The 22,975-nt window shown below is 44.4% G+C and overlaps 3 protein-coding genes and 1 pseudogene across 4 annotated transcripts in view; 3 read left to right on the top strand and 1 right to left on the bottom strand.

The window, feature by feature from the left end:
- The window catches only part of LOC118649184 (zinc finger protein 615-like), a 1,009,024-nt gene that overhangs the window by 534,311 nt on the left and 451,738 nt on the right, over window positions 1-22,975 (top strand). The window lies entirely within an intron of this gene.
- Window positions 1-22,975, top strand: part of LOC118649192 (zinc finger protein 501-like) — a 329,437-nt gene that overhangs the window by 15,823 nt on the left and 290,639 nt on the right. Inside the window, exons 1-2 of one of the 2 annotated variants that reach the window (XM_036296040.1) lie at window positions 10,681-12,326; window positions 13,471-13,597. The gene's annotated coding sequence lies outside the window, so the exon portion shown is untranslated. Of the gene's footprint in view, window positions 1-10,680; window positions 12,327-13,470; window positions 13,598-22,975 lie in introns of those variants that run through there. The other variant, XM_036296041.1, reaches the window with a different exon arrangement.
- Window positions 588-10,630, top strand: LOC118649223 (zinc finger protein 211-like). Its single transcript, XM_036296120.1, has 3 exons — window positions 588-1,172; window positions 1,972-2,098; window positions 9,549-10,630. Exons 1-3 carry the CDS (start codon window positions 1,140-1,142, stop codon window positions 10,580-10,582), a joined length of 1,194 nt encoding a protein of 397 aa, XP_036152013.1. The 5' UTR covers window positions 588-1,139; the 3' UTR covers window positions 10,583-10,630.
- LOC118649227 lies at window positions 19,821-20,930 on the bottom strand (annotated as a pseudogene).

The following is a 22,975-nucleotide window of genomic DNA, read 5'->3' as shown; positions in this document are numbered from 1 at the left end:
TTTCCAGACCTTTCCTATTGTAAATTGTGCTTCTATGAACAGAGGGGTGCATACTGTCTACTTGATTGTTTCAGGTGTCTTAGGATATATTCCTAGAAGTAGAATCACTGGATCAAATGGCAGTTCCATACTAAATATTTTGCAAAAACTCCCAACTGATGTCCATAATGGCTGTAGCAGTTTGCATTCCCACCAGCAGTGATCTGGGTTCCCTTTTTTCCACATCCTCCCCAGCACTTGTGCTTTGTTTATTTGCTGATGGCAGCCATTCTGACAGTGGTGAGGTGATAACTAAGTGTTGCTTTAATTTGCATCTCTCTGATGATCAGTCACTTTGAGCATTTTTTCACATGTCTCTTGGACATCTTATCCACACTGCAGCCCAGGCAGAGCGGACACTTGCGGGGGCATCAAAAGCAGATGCTCTTAAATATGAGTGTCTGTTTTGTGACATGAACTTTGTATAATGGATTCAATGGCGGCAGGTTAGATCAATTTAGAGACTTGAGGCACCTCCCCCTGCTACAAATGAGCTGAAGGAGACACATGCCAAAAGTCAGGAATGAACAAACAGTGCCTTGCCATTCAGAAAGAGCAGGTCCTTAAGAAAAATATGCATAACCTGCCACGCAGGTGCCTGAAAAAGAAACTTGCCCCAGACATTACCTCCCCTGAAGGCGCTAGAGGACCCTTAGTTATACTTGGTGTATTTGGGGCTGTTGGCCCCTAAATCCAGTCCTTTGGTCAACTGAAAAATACCCGATCCTGGATTTGGAGCGGGAAAACTACATTACCCAGAAGGCCACGCATGGAATGCCACCAGGCTGAGCCAATGGGGGCTCAGAGAAGGCATTTCCATTTGGCCGTTTCTGAAGGGCGGGACTATAGTTCTCCTGGCGAGGTTTTGTCTTTTCCGGCTTCTCAGTCGCTTAGGATTTTCTGGTCGCACAGTCCCCTGGAGAAGGCCGGAGAGTGGTGCTCCCCGCCTCACAGCCAATGGTCGGAGCCTCCGGTGGTGCTCACAGCTTACACTTGGGTTGAAGCTCGGAGTCACCGCCCGGACCCACGCCAGGGCCGGGACAGGGACCGCCATTCCTGCAGCGCCTTCTGCTCCCGCCCCGCTCAGGCCACAGAGGGCAATGGCGGCGCCCATGCGGAGGAGACGGGCTGAGGTGAGTTGAGTCCCCCAGGCCCTCACCGCCTCCTCACACACACACCACAGCCTGGGGAGGGCGCCTGTCCCGTCCTGCAGCTCAGTCCCGCGCGGAGGACCGTGAGGAAGGTGGAGGGGAGAGAGGAGTGTTGTGGCTTCTGAGGACACAGCAAGTGCAGGGCAGAGAGGACGGGGTGACTTGCATCTGAAGGTCCCTGAGGATGTGGGCTGTGAGTATTGACGGAAAGAGCAGAGGCTGCAGGGAGGACGGCACAGCCTCATTCGGGGCTTTCCCGGCTGTGGGTCCATCAGGGGCCTGGGGTGGTCCTGGAGCCGGCTGGACTACAAGCTCTCTACACGCCATGAGCCAAGTTCATGGGTGAGTCCAGCGAGATCCAGTGGCATTGGAGCCGGAAGGGGGCAGAGCTGAGGGAGTGAATCTGGGGTCTGAACATGGGAAGGGGATGAACATTACCCAGTGGTGTGCACATCTGGAGGAACTGTGAGCTGGTGGTCGGGGGACCTCGTGTGGGGACTTAAAGGTGAAGCATAAACCCACCCATCGCCCAGACCTTAAATGGCATTGCTTTCTACCCTCCCCTCACCCAATCCTTCCCACCCAACCCAGCAGCTCTGCTGAGGGCCATCACAGTGAGTAATGGGACTGTGATGAGAGAGCAGCCTGCACTGGCATTAGGGCCTGGTGTCCACACTAACCGGGTGCCCTGGAGGAGGTTGAGTGGGGGAAGGTGTTTAAGGAGTAGGATTACTGGTTCTTAGAAAGGCAGCTCTGGTTTTAATTGTCTCCATTCTCACAGGTTGGCGTCACCTTTGAGGACATTGCCCTGTACTTCTCCAGGGAGGAATGGAGCCTCCTTGATGAGGGTCAGAGACAGCTGTACCTGAATGTGATGCTGGAGAACTTTGAACTTATATCCTCGCTGGGTAAGACCCTCAGTCTCACCAGTGACCTGGACTTGGCTTTGCCATTTTCCAGGCCCCATCCCCCAGGGTGTGCTCTGTCCTCCCAGGTAGACTGTGGTACTGCTTGATTTTTCCAGTTTCCTGGGTAGCTGCTGTCCTGGGGAGGGTTGGTCTGTTTCCGCTGCTCCCTTCTATTCCTGAAGTCCCAATACTCCCCGCTGCACTAAATTCACAGGGAAGGACTTGTGGTTGGTACTGCTGCAGGAAGCCTGAGGGATTCCAACTTGATCAGTGAGAAAAGCATTTTCTATATTCCTGTTGTTCATTTGTACGTATTTTTTGAAGAACTGCCTCTAAATCCTTATCCTGTTTATTAACTGTATCTTTTGGTTGAAGAGTCTTTGGAATACCTTGTATATTTTATGTATTAATTGCTTATTACATACAGGAACACATATTTTTGCCTGTGCTTAATTGTGCTTTGCAGATATTACTCCCCACACCTGCTTTTCTACAAATTCTATGTTTTGTTTTTGGCAACCCTGCGTTCAGCAGGTCTATTCCCCCCATGTTTCTAGCCAGCTCAGATGCTTGGTACTAGTGCTTAGCAATAAAGTATTTTTAATGAAGTTATATAGAGTTTGCTTTTGAAATAGAGTCATTGCATTGTTATTTTCCTGCAGTATAGTATTAATAGACCTTTATTATTCACTGGGAACTCCAACAATTTGTGTGAATTTCTGTCTATATTGCTGTATTCTCTTTATTGTGCTGATCAGAAGTGAATCCACAATGTCTCCAAGCGATTCCTTCATATGATTTGCTAGTATTTTCTCCTGTTCTCTAGATTGCCTTTCATTTAGTTTTGTTTACTGCTGTGCTGTGAAGGTTTTTTTCTTTATTTGTTCCAATCTGCTGTGTTTATTTTTTCTACTTTTTCTGGTGGTTGGTGTCACATTCAGAAAATCCTGTCCCAAACAAATCTCCAAAACCTTTTGTCTTGGTTGTCCAGAGGAATTTAAAATTTTAGCGCTGACATTCAGTTCTGTCCTGCAGGTTGAGTTAAATTTTATCAGTGGTGTCCAGTTTTGTGGTTTTACTTGTGAATGTAGATATATGCCTGCACCATTCATTGAAGGAACTATCTTTCCTTTTTTCTGTGTCTTGCACCTTTGACAAAGATTACTTAAAAGTATGTGCCTGGGTTTATTTCTCTGTTTTCTGTTCTGTTCTGTTGATGTATGTGTCTGTGTTTCTCCAGCAACACACTGTTTGCTTGCTTTCTCTTTGTAATAAATTGAAGTCAGGAAGTGTGATGCCACCAGCTTTCTTCTCGCTCAAGATTGCTTTTGTTAATGGAGGTCTTTTGATTCCATTGCAAGATTCTCTATTCATTTCTTTGTAAAGTACCATTGGAGTTATTGGGAATGCATTTAATCTGTAGTTTGCCTTGTGTACTATAGCTGTCTTCACCATATTTCATTTCTAGATCCATGAACACAGGTTGTCTTTCAACTGATTTGTGTTTCCTTCCATTCCTTTCATCTCTGTCTTATAGTATTCAATGTACAGATGTTTCACTTTTTGGTTGAATTTATTCCTGCGGATTTTATTGTTTTTGATGCTATTTTAAATTTCGTTACCCTCTTCATGTTTTTAATCAAAGAATTTATTGCTAGTGTGTAGAAGTGGAACTAATGTTTATACATTTATTTTGCATCCTGTAACTTTTCTGAATTTCTTTATTCTTCTTTGATCTTCACCCGAATAGTGAGGATATTTTTCCCATTGACTTTTTTAGAGAGAGAGTGGGAGACAGAGAGAGAGAGAGCAACATTGATTGGTTGCCTCCCACATGTGCCCATAGTGAGAGGGAGGATCGGACCTGCAACCCAGGTACCTGCCCTTGACTGAGAATCGAACCCTGGCTCTCCAGTGCACAACCTAGCACTCTCATCAGTGAGCCACAGTGTCTAGGGATAGTTACTTATTCTTTAAAGTATTTATTTATTTATTTATTTAAATATATGTATTTCTTGTTTACGAGAGGAAGATGAGAGAGAGATAGAAACATCAGTGATGAGAGAGAGTTATCGATCAGCTGCCTCCTGCACGACCCCCACTGGTCATTGAGCTCGCAACCAGTGCAAGTGTCCTAAAAAGGAATTGAATTGTGCCCTCCTAGTTCATGAGTCAGTGCTCAACCAGTGAGACATACCTGGCAGCATTTATTTATTGATTTTAGAGACAGGAAGGTAGATAGAGAAAGAGAGGGAAACATTGATGTGCTGTTGTACCCATCTAAGCATTTATTGGCTGTCACGTACATGTGCCCTGATGGGGAATCAAAGCCACTGCCTTGGTGCATCAGGACCACACACTCACCACAACTGAGCGACCTGGACAGGATTCTGAATTTGTTTATTAATTTCAGACCCTCATAGTGGGATCTTGACAAATTTCGCTATGGAGGGTCATGTCATCTGCTAACATCAACATCTCTTATGATGCATTAGGTTCATAGTGACAGGTGTAATGTCTTATCTTTCATGTCTTTTTATTTTAATATATTTTATTGATTTTTTACAGGGAGGAAGGGAGAGGGATAGAGAGTTAGAAACATCGATGAGAGAGAAACATCGATCAGCTGCCTCCTGCGCACCACCTACTGGGGATGTGCCCACAACCAAGGTACATGCCCTTGACCGGAATCAGACCTGGGACCCTTCAGTCTATAGGCCGATGCTCTACTCACTGATCCAAACCACCATTTAGGGCTCTTTCATTTCTTTTTTAACTTACTTGAGGCTTTGTTTTTGGTTGTTTTTTTGTTTTTGCTTTAATGTAGCTAAAGGTTTGCACATTTTAATATATTTTTAAAATACACCTTTTAGGTATTTTTGTCTTGTCTCCCTTTTATTTATGTTTGTTCTAATATTTATGGTTTCTTTCCTGTTGTGTTTCTAGTTTCCTGAGGTGCAATGTTAGGTTCTTTGAGATCTTTTGTGACAATGTCGGCATTTATCTCTATAAAATTTCCCCTTAGAATTACATTTTCTGAATGTTATACATGAGCTTTGGTAGGTTGTTTTGGTATTTACTTTGTCTCTAGAGTTTTTTGAGATCACTTCTGTTTTTGGCTACCCTGAAATTCTTATGTATTTATTATTCTTTTTACATACAGAGGAGAAGAAATGGAGAGAGAGAGAGGGAGGGAGGGAGGGAGGGAGGGAGGGAGGGAGGGAGGGAGGGAGAGAGAGAGAGAGAGAGAGAGAGAGAGAGAGAGAGAGAGAAGAAACATCAATGGGCTGCCTTCTGCACACATGCAAACCAGATATGGAACCCACATTCTTATATGTGCCCCAGCGGGAATCAAACCCTGCACCCTTCGATACACTGGACGATGCTCCAATGAACTGAGTCACACTGGCCAGGGCATTCTGTGTTTTGTTTTGTTTTTAAAATATATTTTATTGATTTTTTACAGAGAGGAAGGGAGAGAGATAGAGAGTTAGAAACATCGATGGGAGAGAAACATCGATCAGTTGCCTCCTGCACATCTCCCACTGGGGATATGCCCGCAACCCGGGTACATGCCCTTGACCGGAATCGAACCTGGGACCTTTCAGTCCGCAGGCCAACGCTCTATCCACTGAGCCAAACCGGTTTTGGCCATTCTGTGTTTTTTAAAAACAAAATTTTCCAGTTTTTTGGATAACAGGCCAGTAGGATCAATGAGAACAGAAATACAGTGGCTGATAGTGGTAATGCTGACCCTTTATTTTTTATTTTTTTATTTTTATTTTTTGAAGGGGGAAATTGAAATGTATTGAAGGCTCACAATGTTAAGGATTTTACAAACATTTCCCCTCGCAGTGTTTTACAGGTCAGGAAACTGAGGTTAAATAAGTTGCCCAAGGTCATGTAGCTAGAGGTGGCAGAGCTGGGAGGCCACCCAGGTTTTTATGACTCTTCATGCTTTACCACCCAGTTGTATAGGCACACAGCCCCTTATGCTTAAACACCCTGGGCATGCCTTGCCCTGGCCATAGTGCCCCTGACAAATCAGAGAGAGTTACTGTCATGCTGGGGATTAGGGGGTGGGGCAGGACTTGATTATTTTCTCCTTCCGGTGCTGTAAGCAGGGTATCTCCCCCACAGCCTGAATACCCATGCAGTACAGGACAGGAGCTCTCCCAGGCCAGAGGAGCAGAGGCAAGCAGCAGGGGCCCCAGAGGTAGGAGAGAAAGGAATAACAGTGGGTATACAGCGAGTTTCTTTCTGTGTCAGCCAGTGCAAGGGAATGCTGGAGGCTGCTGGTCCCAACCAGCTGGGTCCTGTAGCCCCAGCATTCACCTGGATCTGTTCAATGTAGCAAGAAGCCCACATCAGAGCCCTGTCTCCCGGGTACCCCCATTGAGGCTGAGGCTGTGGGGGCGAGTACCCCGCTCAAGCCTGCGGCCAGACAGGAGTGTGCCACAGGGAGGAGCCGGAGCTCAGATCCCCGCAGCTTCTAAGATGGAGACTCTCGGCCTGGCCGTCCCCACTGGCTCTGGGGCACCTGCTTATGCCCATGGGCTCCATTCCCACTGGGGTCCGGGGTCTTCCTGGACATCTGGAGGAAACGAGTGACCAAGGCCCAGCCCGGCCAGCTGCCCTTGAGGTCCCCCAGGGAATGGGCAGGTGTAGGGCCCCAGGGCAAGGGGACCTTCTGGTAGGTGGGAACAGGGCACGGTTTCCCGGCTGAATGAGCACGTAGCAACTTGGGGGAAGGGCAGCGGGCTAGATAGAGGAGGCAGGTTTCAGAGCAGAGCCCGGTGTTGCTAGAGGAGGCGATGCCTGGGTCGCTGTGTGACCGTGGCAGCAGCAGCGGTGGCGCAGTAGCCGGATGAGGAGGCCGGTGCCCGGGTGGGGTGAGGGAACCTGAGCTGTCACTGAAGCGGCGAGGAGGGGGCTCTGCTCTGAGGGGCTGCGGCTGGGCGGTTGCCACCCCCGGGGGGGCCGCCGCCTGAGCTCGGGGAAGCAGGGCGCCACCCAGGGCGGCCAGCCCTCCAGCAGGTGGCAGCTGCGGACAGCGGTGGGGGCGCTCAGGGGAGGTCCTGACCCTTTATTTTTATTAAATATATATTTATTGATTTCAGAGAGGAAGAGAGAGGGAGAGAGTGATAGAAACATCCATGATGAGAGAAAATCATTGATTGGCTGTCTCCTGCACGCCCCCCAGTGGGGACTAAACCCGCAATCTGGTCATGTGCTCTTGACCAGAATCTTACCTTGGATCCTTCAGTCCACAAGCCCATGCTCTATACACTGAGCCAATCCAGCTAGGGCAGACCCTTTTTTAAAAATACATTTTTATTGATTTATGAGAGAAAAGGGGAGAGAGAATCACTGATGAGGTGCTTCCTGCATGCCCCCAACTGGGACTGAACCTATAACAAACGGGGCATATGCCCTTGACTAGAATAGAACCTAGGACCTTTCAGTCCGCAGTCTGACACTCTATCCACTGAGCGAAGTAGGGCTGACCCTTGCTTTATTTATTTATTTTTTCTTATTAACCCTTGTTTTTGACATTAGGTATCTTCAAATGTGTTTGCTCACCCAGTTTCCTGTCATCCTTTCTTTGCAGTTGTCCTTACTTGGTATTCAGTGTTACTATTTTTCTTTATGGTACTCTTATTCCCATTTACTATGGAGGTGTTTTTCTCATGGATAACTGTCTACTTACTCTGGGATGGGGAATGATTCTCTATCTCTGATTCTGCCCATCTTACTTATGTTACTCTCATAGGTCTTTTGCCTGTGACCTCATTTGTGCTTTGTTGTTCTACCACAGTGCTGACCATCCATCTTATAAGTTTTCCTTTTAAGATTTGCATCATTGCCCTAACCAGTTTGGCTCAGTGGATAGAGCGTCGGCCTGCAGACTCAAGGGTTCCAGGTTCGATTCCGGTCAAGGGCATGTACCTTGGTTGTGGGCACATCCCCAGTAGGAGGTGTGCAGGAGGCAGCTGATTGATGTTTCTCTCTCATCGATGTTTCTAATTCTCTATCCCTCTCCCTTCCTCTCTGTAAAAAAACAATAAAAATATATTTAAAAAAAAAAAGATTTGCATCATTTATCCCACGCAATGGCTCAACTGAGATTGAAGAGGCAGAATCTTTTGTGCATCACAGAAGAAACATGACTTTGTCAATGACAGGGTAGACCCAGAGGCAGTCTTGCCTTGGTGAAGGGCTGAGGGGGCGGTTTTAACACGTGGGCTTTGTTACATTCATAACTGGGAAGCCACTTTGTTCATCAATGCTTCGTTACCATTGCCCACTCCTCACCCAATTCTACTTCTTGCTTAATGTTGACTCTTTGCCTACGTCTCAGTTTTAATAGTGATCATTCTACTCGGATTCCCAGCCCATGGATGACTTTAAATTTTGCACCTCTACCTCTTTCATACATCTCGCTTTACTGCCCTTAACACATTGTATGCGGGAAACATATTTATACGTTTTGTCCTTCTTTTCAAAATATTTTCAATAAATCGGAATTTTTACATATTTTATTACATTTATTTCAATTTCCAGTGAGTTTTCCAGTATTTGTTTAAAATTTAAGAAAAATAATTCAGCCGAAACCGGTTTGGCTCGGTGGATAGAGCGTCAGCCTGCGGACCGAAAGGTCCCGGGTTTGATTCCGGTCAAGGGCATGTACCTGGGTTGCGGGCACATCCCCAGTGGGAGATGTGCAGGAGGCAGCTGATCTATGTTTCTCTCTCATCGATGTTTCTGACTATCTCTCTCCCTTCCTCTCTGTAAAAAAATCAATAAAATATATTTAAAAAAAAAAAAAAAGAAAAGAAAAATAATTCAGTATACATTTTATAGTAAATACAAAACGTTTCATTGAAAAAAAATATGTAAAACTAAAGTTATCATAATTTTACTGAACGTTGCCATTTGCACAAAAAATTAGCAAAAATGGCCCACGCCACCTGTTAGCGCGCAATAAAAACTACCCGCAAACAATGTGTTAAATTGTTCTAACTCAAATGTTGTTCCATGCCTGCAGGCCTTAGCGTGCACACGTATTATATTGACGTTGAACATCACGTGCTCTAATATTAATGATGTTGTATGGGTTTGAACACATTGGAATTATTCTACACAGACTCATATTGCCACATGAAAGGTCCTAAAGGAAGCCATTTGTGGAGTAATAACGAGCAGACCCTGCCTCTCTTCTTTTTGTGTCAGCCTATGCTTCTGTCCTCATTTGGTGAGATTTTCCTCATCCAGCGACCTTTTGGGCCCTGTTATATATATATAACAGCTATTTCCTGAGAGTCTGACTCACTTGTCTTGAAAATCAGTGTATGGGATCATGTCCTGTCATCACACATAAACATCTGTGGTGAAGATATTCTGTTTTTATCAGGTCAACATGCACTTCACCTGCGTTTCTTTTCTTCAGGTTGCTGCTGTGGAGAAGAGAATGTGGAGGCAACGACTGAACAGAAGGTTTCTGTAAGATTGTCACAGGCAAGGAATCCCAAAGTGGCCTTGCCTTCCCAGAAGAGCCACCCCTGTGAGAGTTGTGGGCTAGTCTTGGGAAACATTTTCCACGTGATGGAGCCGCAGGGAACACAACACAGACAGATGCTGTTGAAGTGTGGGGCATGTGCAAAGTGGTTTTATTTCCCTGCAAAATTTCACCAGGAACATGTGAGAGAGAAGACTTTCCTTAGAGGTGTGGACAAGATCTCACTTGCAAACAGCTGCAATTTCAATGTGTCCCAGAATCGTTTCACATGCGCGGACGTTGGGCAGGGTGTCCTGACTGGGTCAGGACATCTCCACCTAAAGGCTACTCAGACCAGGGACAGTCCAAATGCAATTTCGACATGTGGGATGACGTTTCAAAGGAGAAAAAATTATTACAGTAGAAAAGAATGTAAGAGAGACATTAGTTGCACCCACACATTTATTCAAGAAAAAGGTGTCCATCTTGGAAGTGGGTGTTGTATGTGCTCCGAATGTGGAAAATATTTTACCAAATTTTCTAGCTTTCATTCTCAACAGAGAGGTCACACGGGAGAAAAGCCTTATGAATGCAGTGAATATGGAAAATCTTTTATCGCTAAGACTGATGTTCATCAACATCAGAGAGTTCATACAGCAGAAAAGCCTTATAAATGCAGTCAATGTGGAAAATCTTTCACCAGTAGTAGTGACCTTCAACGTCATCAGAGAGTTCACACTGGAGAAAAGCCTTATAAATGCAGTGAATGTGGAAAATCTTTTGCACGGAGTGATGCCCTTGGTATTCATCGGAGAGTTCATACAGGAGAAAAGCCTTACACATGCAGTGAATGTGGAAAATCTTTTACCAGGAGAACTGGCCTTCATTATCATCAAAGTGTTCATATGGGACAGTGGTTCCCAAACTTATTTGGCCTACCCCCCCCTTTCCAGAAAAAATATTACTCAGCGCCCCCTGGAAATTAATTTTTTTAAAATTTTAATAGCAATTAAACAGAAAGATATATGTATTAATGTTTCTACCTTTTTCGTAAAATATAGTAGAGAAAGGTGTAAATTAGAAATATTGAAGTTTGAAATTATGAAACTATTGAACTCAGAATAGAAAGGTAATACAAAAAAAGTTAAAACAAATGCACCTGTGACCATCACCGCCCCCCTGGATCGCTGAAAATGCTCAAGGCGCAGGTGAATTTGTTTTCATTGTGTGTGTGCATGTTTTTAATCCTTACCTGAGGATGTTTCTTTTTACCCTCCCCAACTTTTCTTCTGAGATTCTGCAGTAATTTCCATGCTTCCATGTTTCTGAATGCACTCCATCAGTTTTTTGTTCATTATATTCCAAATGTGAGTGCAATCAAGTGATACTGTCCTCTCCGACTGACTGATTTCACGTAGCTTGATGCGCTCCAGGTCCCTCCATACTGTGTGACAGGGTAGGAGATTCTTTTTTTTTTTTTTTTTACTGCTGCACAGCATTCCATGGTGTAAATATACCAGTTTTTTATCCACTCATCTACTGGTGGGTACCTAGGCAGTTTCCAGACCTTTCCTATTGTAAATTGTGCTTCTATGAACAGAGGGGTACATACTTTCTACTTGATTGTTTCAGGTTTCTTAGGATATATTCCTAGAAGTAGAATCACTGGATCAAATGGCAGTTCCATACTAAATATTTTGCAAAAACTCCCAACTGATGTCCATAATGGCTGTAGCAGTTTGCATTCCCACCAGCAGTGATCTGGGTTCCCTTTTTTCCACATCCTCCCCAGCACTTGTGCTTTGTTTATTTGCTGATGGCAGCCATTCTGACAGTGGTGAGGTGATACCTAATTGTTGCTTTAATTTGCATCTCTCTGATGATCAGTCACTTTGAGCATTTTTTCACATGTCTCTTGGCCATCTTATCCACACTGCAGCCCAGGCAGAGCTGACACTTCCGGTGGCATCAGAAGCAGATGCTCTTAAATATGAGTGTCTGTTTTGTGACATGAACTTTGTATAATGGATTCAATGGAGGCAGGTTAGATCAATTTAGAGACTTGAGGCACCTCCCCCTGCTACAAATGAGCTGAAGGAGACACATGCCAAAAGTCAGGAATGAACAAACAGTGCCTTGCCATGCAGAAAGAGCAGGTCCTTAAGAAAGATATGCATAACCTGCCACGCAGGTGCCTGAAAAAGAAACTTGCCCCAGACATCACCTCCCCTGAAGGCGCTAGAGGACCCTTAGTTATACTTGGTGTATTTGGGGCTGTTTGCCCCTAAATCCAGTCCATTGGTCAACTGAGAAATACCAGATCCTGGATTTGTAGCGGGAAAACTACATTACCCAGAAGGCCAGGCATGGAATGCTACCAGGCTGAGCCAATGGGGGCTCAGAGAAGGCATTTCCCTTTGGCCGCTTCTGAAGGGCGGGACTATAGTTTTCCTGGCGAGGTTTTGCCTTTTCCGGCTTCTCAGTCGCTTAGGATTTCCTGGTCGCGCAGTCCCGTGGAGAAGGCTGGAGAGTGGTGCTCCCGCCTCACAGCCCATGGTCGGAGCCTCCGGTGGTGCTCACAGCTCACACTTGGGATTGAAGCTCGGAGACACCGCCCGAAGCCACGCCAGGGCCGAGACTGGGACCGCCATTCCTGCAGCGGCTTCTACTCCCGCCCCGCTCAGCCCTCGGAGGGCAATGGCGGCGCCCCCGCTGAGGAGACGGGCTGAGGTGAGTTGAGTCCCCCAGGCCCTCACCGCCTCCTCACACACACACCACAGCCTGGGGAGGGCGCCTGTCCCGTCCTGCAGCTCAGTCCCGCGTGGAGGACCGTGAGGAAGGTGGAGGGGAGAGAGGAGTGTTGTGGCTTCTGAGGACACAGCAAGTGCAGGGCAGAGAGGACGGGGTGACTTGCATCTGAAGGTCCCTGAGGATGTGGGCTGTGAGTATTGACGGAAAGATCAGAGGTTGCAGGGAGGACGGCACAGACTCATTCGGGGCTTTCCCGGCTGTGGGGTCCATCAGGGCCTGGGGTGGCCCTGGTTCCGGCTGGACTCCAAGCTCTCTACACGCCATATGCCAAGTTCATGGGTGCGTCCAGCGAGATCCAGTGGCATTGGAGCAGGAAGGAGGCAGAGCTGAGGGAGGGAACCTGAGATCTGAACATGGGAAGGGGATAAACATTACCCAGTGGTGTGCACATCTGGAGGAAGTGTGAGCTGATGGTCCCGGGACCTGGTGTGGGGACTTAAAGTGAAGCATAAACCCAGGCTTGGCTTTGTCTTGGAGGCAGGATCTGGGAGACTGCAGTGGTGTTGCTGGGCAGGAAAGCTGGGGCCCTGCAGGCATCGCCCAGAGTCTGGGCAAAGTACGGCCCGCAGGCTGGATCCGGCCTGTTTGAAATGAATAAAACTAAAAAAAAAAAAAAAAGACTGTACCCTTTTATGTAATGATGTTTACTTTGAATTTATATTAGTTCACACAAACACTCCATCCATGCTTTTGTTCTGGCCCTCCGGTCCAGTTTAAGAACTCATTGTGGCCCTCTTGTCAAAAGGTTTGCCCATCCTGTTGGCCCAGACCATGAATGCCATTGCTATCTACTCCCTCCTCTCCCCTCCCATTCCTCATCTCCCTTCTCCTTCCCTTCTTTCCCCTCCCTTAAACCTTCGGACCCAACCCAGCTGCTCTGCTGAGGGCCATCACAGTGAGTAATGGGACTGTGATGAGAGAGCAGCCTGCACTGGCATTAGGGCCTGGTGTCCACACTAACCGAGTGCCCTGGAGGAGGTGAGGGAGGGGAAGATGTGTAAAGGAGTAGGATTAATGGTCCTCAGAAAGGCAGCTCTGGTTTCAATTTTCTCAATTCTGACAGGTTGGCGTGACCTTTGAGGACATTGCCCTGTACTTCTCCAGGGAGGAATGGAGCCTCCTTGATGAGGGTCAGAGACAGCTGTACCTGAATGTGATGCTGGAGAACTTTGAACTTATATCCTCCCTGGGTAAGACCCTCACTGTCACCAGTCACCTGGACTTGGCTTTTCAATTCATAGGTCCCATCCCCAGGGTGTGCTCTGTCCTCAAGGTAGACTGTGGAACTGCCTGATTTTTCCAGTTTGCTGGGTAGTTGGTGTCCTGGGGAGGGTTGGTCTGTTTCTACTGCTCCCTTCTATTCCTGAAGTCCCAATACTCCCCGCTGCACTAAACTCACAGGGAAGGACTTGTGGTTGGTAGTGTTGCAGGAAGCCTAAGGGATTCTACCTTGATCACTGAGGAAAGCATTTTCTATATTCCTGTTGGTAATTTGTACCTATTTCTTGAAGAATTGCCTCTAAATCCTTATCCTGTTTATTAACTGTATCTTTTGGTTGAATAATCTTTGGCATAACTTGTATATTTTATATATTAATTGCTTATGACATACAGGAACACATATTTTTTCATGTGCTTAATTGTGCTTTGCAGATATGGCTCCCCACCTGCTTTTCTACCAATTCCATGTTTTGTTTTGGCAACCCTGGTTTCAGCAGGTCTAGTGCCTCCCTGTTTCTAGCAAGCTCAGATGCTTGGTACTAGTGCTCAGCAATACAGTATTTTTAATGAAGTTATATGGACTTTGCTTTTGAGGCAGAGTCATTGCATTGTTATTAGCCTGCAGTATAGTATTAACATACCTTCATTATTCCCGGGGAACTGCAACTCTTTGTGTGAATTTCTGTCTATATCACAATATTCGCTTTATTGTGCTGATCATAGCCAAATCCACAATATCTCCAAGAGATTCCTTCATATGGCTTGCAAGTATTTTCTTCTGTTCTCTAGATTGCCTTTCGTTTCATGTTGTTTATTTATTTATTTTTATTTTTATTTTATATATATATATATTTTTATATTTATATATATTTATTATTGATTTTCCACAGAGAGGAAGAGAGAGGCACAGAGAGTCAGAAACATCGATGAGAGAGAAGCATCGATCAGCTGCCTCCCGTACACCCCCCCACTTGGGATGTGCCCGCAACCAAGGCACATGCCTCTGTCCGAAATCGAACCCGGGACCCTTCAGTCCGCACACCAACGCTCTACCCACTGAGCCAAACCAGTCAGGGCCATGTTGTTTATTGCTGTTGTTCAGTGAAGATGCTATTTTCTTTATTTGTTGCACTGTGGACTGTTCATGTTTTCTATTTTGTGCGGTGGTTGGTGTCACATTCAGAAAATCCTGTTCAAAACAAACCTCTAGAACTTTTTCTCTATATTGTCCTGAGGAGTTTTAAGTTTTGGGGCTCACATTTAATTCTGTCATACAGGTTGGCTTAGATTTTATCAGTGCTGTCCAGTTTTGTTGTTTTACATGTGAATGTCCGTTTATACCAGCACCATTCACTGAAGAAACTATCTTTCCCTTCTTCTGTGGCATGCAGCTTTGTCAAAGATTACTTAAAAGTATGTGCCTGAGTTTTTTTGTTTTTTTTTGCTGTTCTGTTCTGTTGATATGTGTCTGTGTTTCTCCAGAAACAGAGTTTGCTTGCTTCCTCTTTGTAATAAATTGAAGTCAGGAAGTGTGATGCCACCAGCTTTCTTCTTGCTCAAGATATCTTTTGTTATCCTAGCCCAGTGGTCGGCAAACTGCTGCTCGCGAGCCACATGCGGCTCTTTGGCCCCTTGAGTGTGGCTCTTCCACAAAATACCCTGTGCAGGTGCGCATGTACAGTGCAATTGAAACTTCATGGTCCATGCACAGAAGTCAGTATTTTGTGGAAGAGCCACACTCAAGGGGCCAAAGAGCCTCATGTGGCTCATAAGCCGCAGTTTGCCGACCACTGCCCTAGCCCGTTTTGCTGAGTGGATAGAGGCCCGGCTGGTGGATTCAAGGGGCCTAGGTTCGATTCTTGTCAAGGGCATGTACCTTGGTTGCGGGCACATACCCAGTATGGAGTGTGCAGGAGGCAGCTGATGGATATTTCTCTCCTATGGATGTTTCTAACTCTCTATCCCTTTCTCCTCCTCTTTGTAAAAAATCAATAAAATGTATTTTTTTAAAGAGATTGCTTTTGTTAATGGAGGTCTTTTGATTCCATTTCCAGATTTTCTGTTCATTTCTTTGTAAAATACCATTAGACTGATTGGGATTGCATTTAATCTGTAGTTTGCCTTGTGTACTATAGCTATCTTCACCATATTTCATTTTCTGATCCATGATCACAGCTTGTCTTTCAACTGATTTGGGTTTTCTTTCATTCCTTTCATCACTGTCTTATAGTAGTCTGTACAGATGTTTCACATTTTGGTTGAATTTATTCCTTTGGGTTTTATTGTTTTTGATTCTTTTTTATTTATTTTATTTTTTATTTTTTTAAAAAATATATTGTATATTGATCTTTTACAGACAGGAAGGCAGAGGGATAGAGAGATAGAAACATTGATGAGAGAGAAACATCAGTCAGCTGCCTCTTGCACACCCCCTGCTGGGGATGTGCCCACATCCAAGGTACATGCCCTTGACCGGAATGGAAGGTGGGACAATTAGTCCGCAGACCGATGCTCTATCCACTGAGCCAAACCAATTAGGGCTGTTTTTGATTCTTTAGTAAATTTGATTACATTCTTCTTTTTTCCATCAAAGAATGTATTATTAGGTTGTAGAAATGGAACTAATGGTTGCATGTTTATTTTGCATCCTGTAACTTTTCTGATTTTAATTCTTTATTCTTCTTTTATCTTCACCCAAATAGTGAGGATATTTTTTCCACTGATTGTTTTTTTAGAGAGAGAGTGGGAGACAGAGAGAGAGAAAGAGAAACATCGATTGGCTGCCTCCCACATGTTGCCTCTACTGTGAGTGGGGATCGGACCTGCAACCCAGGTATCTACATTTGACTGGAAATCAAACCTTACCCCTCAATTTTACAAGGCAGTACTGTCATCAGTGAAGCATAGTGGCTAGGTATATTTATTTATTCTTTAAATTATTATTACTATTTTTTTTTATTTTTCTCATTAAGATTTTAATATAGATGTAAATGAAAATTCTCATTTAAAAAAATTAGAGAAAAGTTTCCATTTATTTCTTTAGAATAAAGATTTAGTGCACCAATACAGCCCAAAGCCAAAAGAAAAATAGCTTTGCCCTGTTATTTCCCTAAGAAAGCACTGCAGTTACTCAGAATAGGCCAAAAGAAAAGAAGCAATCCCTGGAGTTCTAGATTTTACGGAAGGACCACATGAGACTATGTACATCGATTTGATGTGCAAATATATGTGTTTTTTATTTCCTAGAAGAAGAGGAGAGAGAGAGAAAAACATCAATGATGAGAGAGGCATTGATTAGCTGGCTCCTGCACGACCCCCCACTGGTGACTGAGCTCGCAACCAGTGCAGGTGTCCTAACAAAGAATCCAATTGTGATCTCCTAGTTCAGGGGTGGGCAATCTTTTTGTGAGTGCGTGCCAAAACCAGCAAAATCTCTGACTCAAAATTCTTCTGCGTGCCAACCCTAATTTTTTGAGAACATGTTACACCTACTTGATATCTCTTAAGGTGTACGTATGTGAAGAATCTTGAAGTAATAAGAAAATTCATTTGAGCACCAAAAACACAGTATATGATGATGAAAAATACATTTATTTTTTAATGTATACATATACACTGCTAGTCCGACAGAAAACGTTATGACTCCGTTTGATATTATCAGTGGTACTTTTGCTGCTGCATCACTGACGACAGAGATTTTACATCAGGCTTATATTTCGTGACCTTCAGAGATATGAACGAGCTACTACTTTCATGCGTCAGGCTACTCCTATTATGAAACTTAACAAAATTCATCACTGAGAACAAAGATTAACAAGCGTATGTGGATGAAAACATGGAGAGTAACGCTGCTGCAAAGTTTTCTAAAGAGAAAAAATTTTCTGGAATGGCATTCCAAGTCCTCAGTAGTTCATTTTTGACACTTCTCTCTGGTACTCCTGTCTCTAATTGCTTTTTTTCAATGTTTTCCAGGTCAACTAACTCTAAGATCAATAAATTTCTGCTTCCAAATTGATGTACTCTGAAATTCAGTCAACTGCATTTTAAAGTCAGCCATGTCTATCCATGAAAACATTTTTAAGTTTAGTTCCTCCAGTTTTATGCTGTCTGGAAACCTCATGAATTTTGCTGTCTCTTCCAGTTCTCTGAATTTCGCAAATCTTGAGGGGAACTGCTCACTAGTTGACTCGATGATGTTTAAAAACCGCTTTTGAAGGCTTTGACAGTCCATTCTGTCATCTTTTGGGAGGCCTTTGATGTGCCTCTTGAGGTTTGGGAAATATCTAAATTTCTCACCATCCACATCCCTTTTTAAAACTTCCGGTTTCTTTTCAAAAGCCTTTATGTAACCAAACATAACTTCAAGTAACTTGCCAGTTCCTTGTAATTTAACATTTAAGTCATTCAGATGTTCACAAAAATTGTAAATGCAAGATGATAAGAGAGGGTTTTGCGTGCCAGCTAAAGTTACTGGCATGCCATGTTTGGCACACATGCCAGGGGTTCCCCCCCCTGTCCTAGTTCATGAGTCAATGCTCAATCAGTGAGACATACCGGGCAGCATTTATTTATTGATTTTAGAGACAGAAATGGAGAGAGAGAAACAAAGAGAGTGAGGCGTTGATGTGCTGTTGTACCCATCTGTGCATTCATTGGTTGTCCCCTACATGTGCCCTGATCGGGGATCAAACCCACCATCCTGGGGCATCAGGTCCACACTCTCAACCACTGAGCCACCTGGACAGGATTCTGAACTTGTTTATTAATTTCAGGAGTTCATAGTGGAATCTCGAGAAATTTCTCTGTGGAGGGTCATGTCATCTCCTAACATCAACATCTCTTATGATGCATTGTGGTTCATAGTGACAGGTGTAATGTCTTATCTTTCATTTCTTTTTGTATTTATTTGAGTCTTGGTTTTTGTTTTGTTTTTGCTTTAGTGTAGCTAAAGACTTGCACATTTTTATATCTTTTTTAAATATACCTTTTAGGTATTCCTTTCTTTTGTCTTGTCTCTCTTCTATTTATGTTTGTTCTAATATTTATGGTTTCTTTCCTTTGAAACCTTTGGTTTATTTTCCTGTTGTGTTTCTGGTTTCCTGAGGTGCCATGTTAGGTTCTTTGAGATCTTTTGTGACAATGTAGGCATTTGTCTCTCTTAAAATTTCTCCTTAGAATTACATTTTCTTTTTTAAAATATATTTTATTGATTTTTACACAAAGGAAGGGAGAGAGAGGGATAGAGAGAAACATAGATGATATAGAAACATCGACTCAGCTGCCTCCTGCACACTCCCTACTGGGGATGTGCCTGCCACCACGGTACACGCCCTTGAACGGAATTGAACCTGGGACCCTTCAGTCCTCAAGCCAATGCTCTATCCACTGAACCAAACCAGTTAGGGCTACATTTTCTGAATGTTATACATAAGCTTTGGTACGTTGTCCTGTTATTTACTTTGCCTCTAGACTTTTTGAGATCTCTTGTTTTTGGCTACCCTGAAATTCTTATGTCTTTCTTTATTATTCCTTTTACATAGAGAGGAAGGGAAATGGGGGGAGAGAGATGAGGGAGAAACAGCAATTGGCTGCCATCTGCACAGTTGAAAACCAGGTATGGAACCCACATTCTGATATGTGCCCTAACCGGGAATATAACCCTCGACCCTTCAATACACAGGATACTGCTCCAACCAACTGAATCACACTGGCCAGGGCATTGTGCGGTTTTTGGAAACAAATCTTTCTGTTTTTTTGAGAACAGGCCACTGGGATAAATGAGAACAGAAGTATCATGGCTGATAGTGGTATCGCTGACCCTTTATTTTTATTTTATTCATTTATTTATTTTATTAAAAGTCACATTTATTCAACGTCATGATCAGACTATTACATTTAGCAATCAACAGCAAGGGTGCAAAAAAAAAAATTTACATTAAAACCCTTGGTTGGAATGCTTTACACTTTCCACAGAACAGAAACTAAAATAACCTGTTATACAATTAGTCACAAATACAGTCCTCGAGTTTTTTTGCCCATTCACATGAGTATTGTCTAACACATGTCTTCTTTGTAGCAGCTAGGCCCTGCCACCACTGTGCTTGGCTGAGTTCACACATCTGTTGAAACCTGTAGCTTCCCTGTCACTTCTCAGGCTCTCCTCTCCTGCTATGCTCTGTTTCCTGGCAGTAATTAAAACCTTCTGCCACTGCCATAACTACTACTGCTGCTGGAACCGCCATAGCCACCTTGGTTTCGTGGTTTGGCAAAGTATTGACCTCCACCACCATAAGGGCCAGAGCTGCGCCTCCAAAGTTTCCTCCTTTCATAGGCCCAACATTTGAAGATGGATGGTTGTAATTGGCAAAATCATTGTAGCTTCCACCACCTCCAAAACTGCTTCCACTACCACCGCCAAAGCCGCCTCCGCCTCCTCCGTTGTTATAGCTGTCATAGCTGCCACTCCCGCCATAGCCACTGCCCTGGTTTCCATAACCCTGTCCACCAATTCCATAGCCTCTGCTTCCTCCAGAGTAACCAGGGCCGCCTCCTCCGTAACCACCATCATTACCAAATCCATTATAGCCATCCCCACTGCCACCATATCCACCGCCACCACAGGTGCCACCAAAGCCACCTCGACCACTGAAGTTTCCTCCACGACCAAAGTTGTCGTTTCCACCAAAACCACCTCCACGATCACCTCCGAAGTTTCCAGAACCACTTCGACCTCTTTGGCTGGACGAAGCACTAGCCATCTCTTGCTTAGATAGAGCTTTCCTTACTTCACAGTTGTGGCCATTCACAGTATGGTATTTCTGAATGACAGTCTTGTATACAGAGTCATGGTCGTCAAAGGTTACAGAAGCAATGCGTTTCTTTTTGCCACTGCCTCGGTTCAATCACTTCTATTTTCCCATACTGTTCAAAATAATCTCTTAGATGATGTTCTTCAGTGTCTTATGTAATACCACCGACAAAAATCTTTTTCACAGTTAAGTGGGCACCAGGTCTTTGAGAATGTTCTCTCGAGACAGCCCTCTTTGGTTCCACCACTCTTCCGTCCACCTTGTGTGGCCTTGCGTTCATGGCTGCATCCGTCTCCTCCTCAGTGGCATAGGTGACAAACCCAAAGCCTCTGGAGCGGTTGGTGTTTGGAGCTGTCATCACCACACAGTCCGTCAGCGTTCCCCATTGCTCAAAATGTCTCCTCAGATTCTCATCGGTTCTTTCAAAGCTCAAACCTCCGATAAAGAGCTTCCGCAGCTGCTCCGGCTCTTTGGGAGACTCAGACTTAGACATGATGACTGCAACAGGGAATATTCCGACGACGCTTACTCCGCAGCGTTCACCGGCAGAAAGGAGTGATCTAAGGAGCGAATCTCTTGTTTTAATTTTTATTTACAATATATTTTTATTGATTTCAGACAGCAAGAAAGAGGGAGAGAGAGATAGAAACATCAGTGATGAGAGAGAATCATTAATTGGCTGCCTTGTGCATGCACCCCCAGCTGGAACCGAGCCTGCAACCCGGTCATGTGCCCTTGACCTGAATTGAACCTGGGACCCTTCAGTTCACAAGCAGATGCTCAATCCACTAAGCCCAACTGGCTAGGGCTGACCCTCTTTTTAAAAAAATACACTTTTATTAATTTCTGAGAGGAAGCGGGGGGAGAGACAGAGAAACATTAATGATGACAAAGTGTCACTGATCAGCTCCCTCCTGCATGCCCCCTACAAGGACTGAACCCACAAAAAACTGGGCATGTGCCCTTGAGTGGAATAGAACCTTGGACCTTTCAGTCTGCACGCTGACACTCTATCCACTGAGCAAACCAGCTAAGGCTGACTCTTGCTTCCTTCCTTCCTTTATTTATTTATTTCCTTAGTTAGTTAGTTATTAACCTTTTTTTTTAACTTAGATATCTTCAAATGTGTTTGCTCACCCCGTATCCTGTCATCCTTTCTATGCAGTTGTCCTTATTTGGTATTCTGTATTACTGTTTGTCTTCATGGTACTCTTTTCCCCATTCCCTGTGGGATTTTTTTTCATGGATAGCTGTCTACTTCCTCTGGGATGGGGAAAGATTCTCCGTCTCTGATTCTGCCATCTTGCTGATGTCACTCACATAGGTCTTTTGCCTGTGATCTCATTTGTGGTTTGTTGTTCTACCACAGTGCTGACCATACCTCGTTTCAGTTTTTCTTTTAAGATTTGCATCATTTATCTCATGCTGTGGCTCAACTTGGGTTTAAGAGGCAAAATCTTTTGTGCGTCACAGGAGAAACATGACCTTATCAATGACAGAGTAGACCCAGAGGCAGTCTTGTCTTGGTGAAGGGCTGTGGGGGCGGTTTTCATGCCTGGGCTCTTTTACGTTCATAACTAGGAAGCCATTTTGTTCAACAACAAAAATGTTTTGTTACCCTTGCCCACTCCGCACCCAATTCTACTTCTTCTTGCTTAAGGTTGACACTTTGCCTATGACTCCGTTTTAATAGTGATCCTTTTACTTGGATTCCCAGCCCATGGATAACCTGAACCTCTGTAAACTTTGCACCTCTACGTCTATCGCACATCTCGGCTTTACTGCACTCCAGTGTTGTTGCATGCCTGCAGAGCTTTAGAGCGCACCCGTATTATATTGACGCTGAACATCACATACTTTCCTATGATGGATATTTTATGGGTTTGAGCACATTGAAATTATTTCACACAGACTCATATCGCCAGCATGAAAGGTCCTAAAGGAAGCCATTTGTAGAGTAATAACGAGCAGACACAGCCTGTCTTCTTTTTGTGGCAGCCTATGCTTCTGTTCTCCCTTGGTGAGATTTTGATCATCCAGTGACCTTTTGGGCCATGTTATATATAACAGCCATTTCCTGAGTAGCTAACTTACGTATCTTGAAAATCATTGTATGGAATCATGCCCAGTTGTGACATAAACAATCGTGGTGAAGATACTATGTTTTTATCAGGTCAACATGCACTTTACCTACGTTTCCTTTTGAACAGGTTGCTGCTGCGGAGCAGAAATTATGGAGGCAACAACTGAACAGAAGGTTTCCGTAAGAGTGTCACAGGCAAGGAATCCCAAGTTAGCCTTGTCATCCCGCAAGAGCCACCCCTGTGAGAGTTGTGGGCTAGTCTTGGGAAACATTTTCCACGTGATGAAGCTGCAGGGAACACAACACAGACCGACACTATTGAGGTGTGGGTCGTGTGATAAACGATTTTATTTCTGTGCAAAATTTCACCAGCAGCATGTGACAGAGAAGACTTTCATTAGAGGTGTGGAGAGGATCTCACTTGCAAACAGCTGCAATTTCAATGTGTCCCAGAA

This window comes from Myotis myotis, unplaced genomic scaffold, assembly GCF_014108235.1.
Source record: "Myotis myotis isolate mMyoMyo1 unplaced genomic scaffold, mMyoMyo1.p scaffold_m19_p_28, whole genome shotgun sequence".
Lineage (NCBI taxonomy): Eukaryota > Metazoa > Chordata > Mammalia > Chiroptera > Vespertilionidae > Myotis > Myotis myotis.
This window is presented reverse-complemented; position numbering and strand designations above follow the sequence as displayed.

Coding starts and splice junctions, on each gene's coding strand:
- LOC118649223 (XM_036296120.1), top strand. CDS start 1,140: ATGGCGGCGCCCATGCGGAGGAGACGGGCTGAG. Junction 1,173..1,971: donor TGCGGAGGAGACGGGCTGAG/GTGAGTTGAGTC, acceptor CCATTCTCACAG/GTTGGCGTCACCTTTGAGGA. Junction 2,099..9,548: donor TGAACTTATATCCTCGCTGG/GTAAGACCCTCA, acceptor TCTTTTCTTCAG/GTTGCTGCTGTGGAGAAGAG.